General features: G+C 44.4%; 1 protein-coding gene across 1 annotated transcript; it reads right to left on the reverse strand.

Moving 5' to 3' along the window:
* Positions 1-351: 351 nt before the first annotated feature.
* On the reverse strand, positions 352-6,468 carry FRRS1L (ferric chelate reductase 1 like; the record flags this gene model as incomplete). Its single annotated transcript, XM_080611221.1, has 5 exons — positions 352-524; positions 980-1,226; positions 3,645-3,783; positions 4,280-4,364; positions 6,261-6,468. The coding sequence occupies 5 exons, from the start codon at positions 6,466-6,468 to the stop codon at positions 352-354; spliced, it is 852 nt and encodes a 283-aa protein (XP_080467347.1).
* Between the last annotated feature and the right edge of the window lie 2,279 nt (positions 6,469-8,747).

An 8,747-nucleotide genomic window follows, 5' to 3' on the forward strand; every position in this document is an offset into this window, starting at 1 on the left:
ATGTGATAAGATGTCCATCACTAAATTCTCATAAACACGCATACAGACACCTCTCCCAAACACACACACACACGCACATTGATTTTACAAGTCTCCTTTTCTTTAAGCAAGTAGTCACAACACTGAAAATATTCTCCTATGTGTTCACTGATTATTCTTAAATGATTTGTCACCACTTTGCCACTCAAAGGAGATGGTTATTTCCTTCTTCTGAGAAGCTAACTATGTTCAAAAGCAGCTAGATGAGGATGGTGATGTGATACAAATTCCAATAGAAAAATGCATTGTCCATCCGTATAGCCGTCCATCCTGAGAAACTTCCACTGACAAATTCTTGCTGTTTTCCATCAGTCATGGAGTTCCCATCAATAAATAAAAGGTCAGTGCAACAATGAGGAGCAAGCAGAATGGAGAAGAGAAGGTCTGATAGGCAGCTGATGGCATGAAAATATCTTCATACTTGTAAATACTGACAACGTGCTCTGATACAGGTGGTGAGTCTATATCATGACGAGTTATAGAACCTTTAACAGGTAAGGGCAGAAAGAAATAACATCAGATGCATTTTTTTCTATAACTCTAACAAAGAAACAGGTAGACAGCCAAGCAATTTTCAAACCCAAAGCATGCAATATTACAGTGGGGTCATTTACATGTTTTCAGAAATTAAACATCTGAATAAAACAAATGAAATTCAAGCAAATGATAAACATCTTTCAAAGGAATTCAGAATTTCTAGTTATGAAGTATGAAGTTCTTCTAAATTTAGCTTTGGCAAGTGGGGGTAATAACTATATAGTCGAGAAAACATGTAGGACTCTGTTATTTACTTTGTTTTCCTTTTTATCTATTTTCAAGCCTCATGCTGCCAGAATTTTAGTTCATTAACAAAAAGGGGATCTAGTAAGAATAATGTAAATAAAAGACATTTATCAGTTTTGGCACCTCAGTGCTGCTAGTAACACAGAAATCAACTTACCCTGAATTGCTGGACCCCAAGCAAACAGATAGTACCAACTCAAGTGCAGATCTACAATGGTTTCCTCTCGGGGAACATACACAGGACGCTTGAATCGACATGTCACACGATTGTTTTCAAAAACCCCTTCTTCATCTCTAGCAGGATTCCTCTGGATTTCTTTAGCCCACTGACCGACATTATAGAAGTGCTGTATTCGGACTCTTCCATTATCATCATGAACACAAGCCATGACATCATCTCCTCCCTACATGGTACATATTGGTAGAAGGAAAACAGAAGTGTCACAAAGCATTTCCTCATATATGTACATAATTTTAATTATTTAAAACTCATCAAGACCTGGGGCTCTCATTCCCTCTAAGTTATATTACACAAATACTTGTTTCATTAACCATTTGTCTTTGGTCAGATTGAAAGACACAAAGTGAATAGTAATGTTTACTTACCCTTATTATCCAGGTATCAGTGCCATATTAAATACAGGTCCTACTTCTCCAATATTAATTTTTCTAATGTGTCATGCTGATGATAGACATGATGCTTGCTAGTGTGATCATCTCTCAGTTCTTTTGTATAGGGAAAGGAGAAGAAAAGGGTGCATTTCATCAATTTGGGAATATTTCCATGTGGATTTGTGAAAGATGTGCCAAAAGTGAAAGAAAAAGGGGACAACTAGGTAAAACACATGCTCCAACAATTTCTGCACCTCAGCCTTTCCAGCTACTGCCTGGAGCCTATCCTTACCCTCCATAACTTTCTCCAAGTTTAAGCTTTATATACTCAAGCACAAAGCCCTCATTCTTAAGTACAAAGAGGGAAAAATAAATCTGTTTTCACACAGAAAAAAAAAAAAACAAACCTAAAAGGAAAGAAAACAGTATTCTGACTCTCAGTTAACAGAATGACATTACAAAATCCTGCCTGGGCACAAAAGCCTGCAAGTGCAAAAGCATAACGTTATCTAAGACAAAGAAATAGGTCACAGACCTTTAAAAAAATCTATTAAGGACACAAAATAGGTTTTTTTCCTGAATTCCTGTAGCTATCCAGGCCACACCGTTTTGATTAGGACCTCCAAAGGGCAGCCCACTTCCCACAGCTCAGCTGTTTTGACCCAGTGTCATTTTACCATTAAAGCTTGCACATCCCAGGACACCAAAACATCCTGGAAGTTATGAAAAAGGATGAAATCAGCAGGGGGAAAAGAAAGGAAGACAGATGCTAGTTGTTTTAGTCCAGCTGACTGATGGGCATTAGACCACATAGGCAGCAAATTTGGAAGCAAAACCTTTTACTTTACACTTACTGTATTCTTCTTATCAGAAGCTGACACTTAACATGCTGGTTGGTGTGTCTAGGACAAAAGGAAATACCTTCTTTCCAAGTGGTGGTGAGATGCAGGCAGTGAGACCCTGGATCTGCTGCAGGTATATCAGTTGCAAACTGGTTACACAATTTCTGATGGCTTAGGGACAAATACTTATAGGCACTGAGCTGCTTTGAAAACCCTGTTGAGTACTTGCATTTCCAGGCACCTGAAATCTTCCCAAAATTAGGCTGCAAAACTGTTCCTCACAACATTAAAAACATGAACTGCTTTTTGTGACATGAATTGTTCTTCATGACACAACAGACTTCTACCTTTATTTTGCTTATTTACAGTCTCATAATAAAATATATACTGTAAGGACTGAAAAGCACCTACCCTCACAGTGTTTTTCTGACTACTGCTTACAACTGTGCAAGAAACAGTCCTGTCCTCTGACTTGTGATTTAGAACATAGACTCAGTATTGTTTTATATACTCAGTAGTGTTTCTGTATACGAAAACCTACATTATGAACTGCATTTTAATCGTAAATATTTTACCAAGGATCATAGACAAAACATCTTTGCCTAAGTTGTCTATTGCTCACGTTGGTAAAGTTCACACAGTACAAGCTCCTGTTTTGCTTACTGAAACACAATGAAAAGTGAAGCTTTTGAATGACAAAGTAAGTATAGGAATAAGCATAAAGCCAAACCACATAAAATTCAGGAGAGACAGAAGAGATTTTAACAAGACTGTTTTCTAGAGTACATATGGTTAAATTAGCAGGAATAATTTTGTGACACATTTGTGGCTTCCCTGGAACAACACACAGGTAAACAAAAGAAACAAAAAGAAACAAAGAAACAAAATTATTTCCAGAGCTTAACAGTGAAAGTCACATTTATACCACTAAAAGTCAGCTGATTTACTGAAGAATAAAATTATTTGCTATTTAGTTTCTGATGTGCCTTTTGTCCAAGTAACACTGATATAAAGCAGGGCAGGTTATTTCCACATGAAATGGCTTATCCCTGGGGACTTTTCTAATAAAAAGGTAAAAATCTAGTAACATTCAGACATCCAGAGCTGAACTGAAATACTGAACAGCACTACTGAATGTTGTACTTCTTATAGAAGAAGGGAAAGGACATGTTAGGAAAGATGCGGCAATTTTCTGGGAAGCAGTAGGCCTGGCTTCTGTTCCCAGGGTGGCTACCAAACAGTGCTTTGTTTTCAGTAAGTCTATTTTTCTTTATATGCTCTGTTTCTAACAGATCAAATATAAACCATTTATATCCTAGCAAACAAAAGCATGCACACTGTCAACAGCAAGAACTGTACACATCTTACCATTTTCTTGTCTGAGGAAAATCCCACCGCCACCCAGCCATCAGTATCAGCACTCAACTCAAATTCAACATCAGCTCCTATTCTACGGTAACTTAGAAAGTAGTCACAAGTCTCTGCATTGCATCCAGGTTTACCATACCTAAACAGAATTGGAAATGCATGTCACTTTTCCTTACAATTTTTTGCTATGGAATTTAATTACGCTTGTGCAAGAAAATAAAAGAATGCATTTTGGTATAGTGGCAGTAAAACGTTATATTATGCTAAACACAGAGTGCCATTAATTGCTTGTAATTTTTACTCCTTTAGTGTAAGAATGTGTAGTATTTAAACAGCATTGCAAGCCATTACTTACAGGCACTATTACTCTGTTGACCTTCCTAGCCCCGGTTTTGAAAGTGCTTCTTGAAAACACAAGAAACATGAAATAACTGTAGGTCCATAACTATGATGTATAACCTTAAATAATATAGTTTCCTTCAATTGTCTATTTCTACAAAGTATGTTCTTAAATAATAAACATTTATTAAAATTAACATGGAACATTTACCAAAGTCTCCAATGCAATCGGTCAGCATTTGCACACATAAAGGTATCTGCACTCTGATCATAGAATCATAGAATCTCAGTCTGACCTGAAGCATCCCTTGGTTTTTCCACAGTCATCTACTCTGATCTTTGCAAATGGATCCACAGGAGGAGCAGTAGGGAAAGGGTAACCTGTATAATCAGAATAAATCATTACTAAGTAAAATGAAATGAATCGAAAATAATAACATTAAAGAGAAAGGCTTTCAACAGCATTTACTTTGTCTGCTGAACACTGAACTGTTCAGATGAGGGACCATTTTGTCACATGCACAATCCTTAGCTCAGATGGTCCTGGATACAGGTACCAAAGTAACACTGATAACTGAAAACAAAAAATTTTTCTCAGATTTCCTACATTCGTCAAAAAGGGACAAGGATGCTAGAGCATGGCTTTGCTACACTGAAGGCAAAAGTTAACTCAAGGCAGCAGAAACAGAGTAGTGCAGTCAACTAACAATGAGGGATCTCCACTCTGCTATCTCTTTGTGCACTCTTAGTCATTGAATCATAGAATCAACTAGGTTGTAAAAGGCCTTTAAGATCCCCAAGTCCAACCAAAAGCAGACCTTTAAGATCACCAAGATCATTAAGTCCCCCTAGGAAATCCGTAAGGGCATTCAATCTGAGGCCTTAGCCATAAATGACAGTATTAAGTATAAATGCAAGGGACCAGATTCAGAGCTGTAGGAATGGATACTGAAAAGACCTTACAACACATCTTCCACGAGGAAGTAAAATCAAACACGCACTGCAATAAAAGGTAAAAGAATATCAAAACTGGGTATTGCCTGCCATGGCTTGTGAAGGAAGACCCACAAAAGCCAGACAATCAGAGCTATGTTTCCAAGCAATCCCCTGTCTGATGTAGAATAGTAGACCAAAGAGAAAGTGTAAACATTTTAAACAGACTTTTTCTGTCTTGGCTTGTAGAAGGTTGTCTGTTGCATGAACACAGGTATTTTAACAGGATGTTCTTTCACTTAGCCAACTGAAAACCAAAATCCTAGTTGTGAAACTAGAAAGTCCTCTGAAAGTGTTTCACTAAATAGGAAATAAATACTGTGGTTAGCTACAGCATCTGCAAACAAACATTTAAACTACAGCTTTAGGCATTTGGGAGCCTTGATTTGCTTTCCCAGATTTCTGAAAATGCCAATGGAGACAGAAAGTATGCTGTAAACTGTACATTACAGCCTCCATGAACTGCATCAGGAGCCTGGGTAAATTATGCAGCATAAATGTATTAAGTTGTCAAAATTTTGCAGCACCCTGTAGCAGAACATCACTGAAAGAATAGCCACAGGACATCCTACCTTCTCACTTCTTCTTTGTCAGATGCATCAAACAATCGGTTTTCAGTGCAGCCCAGCCACAAAATTGGAGTTTTAAGACTCTGCCGTTTGCAAATTCAATAGAAACCCACCGCAAAACCCACGACTACTGCGTTTGCTGTCACTCAGGACATCACACAGCATTCTGAACCCACAGAACCCAGGACTCCTCTCAACTAAGCAGCCCGGAAAGCTTTTCAGGAGGGGGTTTGCACCTCGAAAGGCGAGCCCTTGCCGGCTGGCCCCGCACAGCGGAACGCGGAAAGAGCCTGGGCCCCGGGCACCGGGCCCCGGTCTCCAGCCCCCGTCCCTGGCCGTCTCCCGTGCTCCTGCCACAGCCCCGCAGCTCCCGACTCTGGCGCCCGGCCAGGACTGCCCAGCACCAGCCCAGGGATTGAAGATGCCCGGGCCTGGGGGTGCCGCCGCGCAGCAGCCCGGCGAGGAGCGAGCCACTAGCCCTGCGGAGCGCCCGGCCGTCGGGTAAGGCACCCAGGTCTGCTCTCCGGTGCCGTTCTTGGTCCTGCTGGCCGACCGGCAGGGCTGACGGCCGCCCGGGCGAAAGATGGCGGCGGGCGCTGGCCTTCGTGCTGAACAACGAGCGGCGGCAAGTGCCGTCACCACTACCCGCCCTAGCCCGGCCTTCGCTCCCCCGAGCCGGGCTCGCCCGCCCGCCGCCTGCCCTCGCCCGCCGCACCTTCTTCGGAGAGGTAGCGCAGGTCGTAGAACTCGCTGGCGAAGGTGCCGTACGAAGAGTCGTGATGAGACCGCGCCGCCTCCTCGCCGTGCTCCCCGCCGCCCGCCTCCCGCCGCCCGCCGCCCTCCTCCGCCGGGCTGGCGGCGGAGCCGGCCAGGAGCAGCAGCAGCAACAGCCGCCGCCAAGCGCCGCGGCTCCGCACCGCCATGGCGGCGGCGGCGACGGCGGCGGGGAGGCGGCGGCCGAGCGCGCTTCCTGAGCAGCCGCCGGCGGCGGAGCGGAGCTGAGAGGAGCGGGGGAGGCGGCGCGGGGAGCCGGCCCCGGGGGCGGGCTGTGCCGGAGGGACTGCGGGGTGCGAGAGGGTACGGAGAGGGAGGGTGTTTGGGGATGAGGTAGGGGAGCAGTGCGTGGTGGCTGTGGTGAGGGTCGTCCCCAGCCGCGTCCCGGGCAGAGCCGTGGCAGCACTGAGCCCTCCCGCTGGGACCACCGCCAAAGGGGTGCGTGGTGGCCTGCACCGCTTGCGGCTTCCCGCGATCCCCGGCCCCAGCCCCACGCAGGAACCACCCCACAGCTCACAGCCCTCAGCTACAGCCCACAGTTCACTGCTCACAGCCCATAGCTCACAGGTCACAGCCCACAGCTCACACCCCATAGCCCACAGCTTACACCTCACAGCCCACAGCTCACACCCCATAGCCCACAGCTACAGCCCGCAGTTCACAGCCCATAGCTCACAGGTCACAGCTCACACCCCACAGCCCATAGCACACAGTTCACAGCTCACAGCCCACGGCTGTAGCCCACAGCTACAGCCCACAGTTCACAGCCCATAGCTCACAGCCCACAGCTCACACCCCACAGATCACAGCTCACAGCCCACCTTGCAGCAAGGTGCCATTGGAATGCCTTCTCCCTCCCCCAGGCTTGTGCACATCTCCCAAGGGCTGCACAGGCCCTCCACAGCCACCCCCATGGCCTCGATTCACCAAAATGTCTCAGCATGAGCTTCAAGAGGACGTGATAAATCCCGCTCCGTAATTGCTGGGCGAACATCTCTCATCTCTTTATTTTTAATGACTTCTGAGATGGGACTGGAGGCACAGCACGACTTACCATTCATTTCAGGTAAAACCCCATACTACTGAGCATTTGCTATCTGATGGCGTGTTCTTGCTTTTGTATTTTACGCAATGTAACCACAGCGATGCAGATATGCTGAAAACCTGGCAGAAGTGAAGGAAACCCCTTCTTGTGCTCCCTAAGCTTGCTTGGGCTCTTGTAATTGACACTGGATTTGCAGCAGGGCATTAAGGATAGGTTTGTGTTCTCGCTGTGCCGTGGTATCTATCGGATGATGTTGGATTGGACTAGATGATCTTTTGAGGTCCCTTCCAATCTCTAACATACTGTGATACTGTGATACCTTTCATCCCCCATCTTCACCAGAATGGCTCTTTTCTTGGGTTTGGATTGCTGTTTTCCAGTTATAATTGCTTTTTTATGTTGTTCTGCATGGTTACAATCCCTCCTCTGAAAGCCCGGTAGAAAATTGAGCAAAACATCGGGGGGAGGGAGGGAGAGAGAAGACGCAGCAGTCAGCAATATTCTGAAAATTGAAAGAACCCTCAATTTAAATATTTTCTTTTTTGGTATCAATGACTGAACTGAGTTACTTTTTGATGGGGCAACGAGCCTGCCCAAGACCTATGCTGCTAGGGAAAAATTCATTCTCTTGGGCTGAGTAGTTTCTTGTAATACCGCAGTGTGCTCAGCTCCATCAAGTGGAGTACATTCATTCGCATCTCCACACTTCAGTCTGGCAAAGTAGCATGCTCTCTGTCCCTGCAAATAGAGGAACAGCCACACAGAGGTAAAAAGTAAGATGCAAAAGAAATTCTGATTGCATGCAAATTCAACGTCTTCCATAGAAGTGTATGGAAAAAGCAACACCAAGCTCAAGTACAAAATAATGAGCCCCTTCTTCCTACCTCGCTGAGCTTGGCAAACTTTGCCATGGAAAACTTTCCAGTGGAAAACAAGCAAACAAATGGCAATAGAAAAAGCCTTATAAATCAGGCTAAGGGGAAAATAAGGCTGCAGCTTATTCTTTCTGGCAATAATCAACTCTGATGAAGGCCCCCTGTTTCCTTTTTGAAATAGCTAGCCCAGGGTGGCAGTGCCTGTGAAGAAGCATTTGCTCAGCAAGGGAACAGCTGTCAGCTGCATGCTGGTTTTTCTCCCTGGAAAAAGGCTTTAGCGCACTGCTATACAGGCAATGCTTTGCAGTCATAGTAAACACTTAGAATATTTATCGTGTTTGTACCTACATGACACCTATCGGTTTAAATCTGACAGCTAAGATAACTATGATTTACAGTGGAGCTGTGCTGGTTTTGTAAGTTGAAGAAATAGATTCATAGAATCATAGAATAGTTAGGGTTGGAAAGGACCTTAAGATCATCTAGTTCCAACCCCCCTGCCATGGGC

Source organism: Psittacula echo (genome assembly GCF_963264785.1).
Source record: "Psittacula echo genome assembly, chromosome: 2".
Lineage (NCBI taxonomy): Eukaryota > Metazoa > Chordata > Aves > Psittaciformes > Psittacidae > Psittacula > Psittacula echo.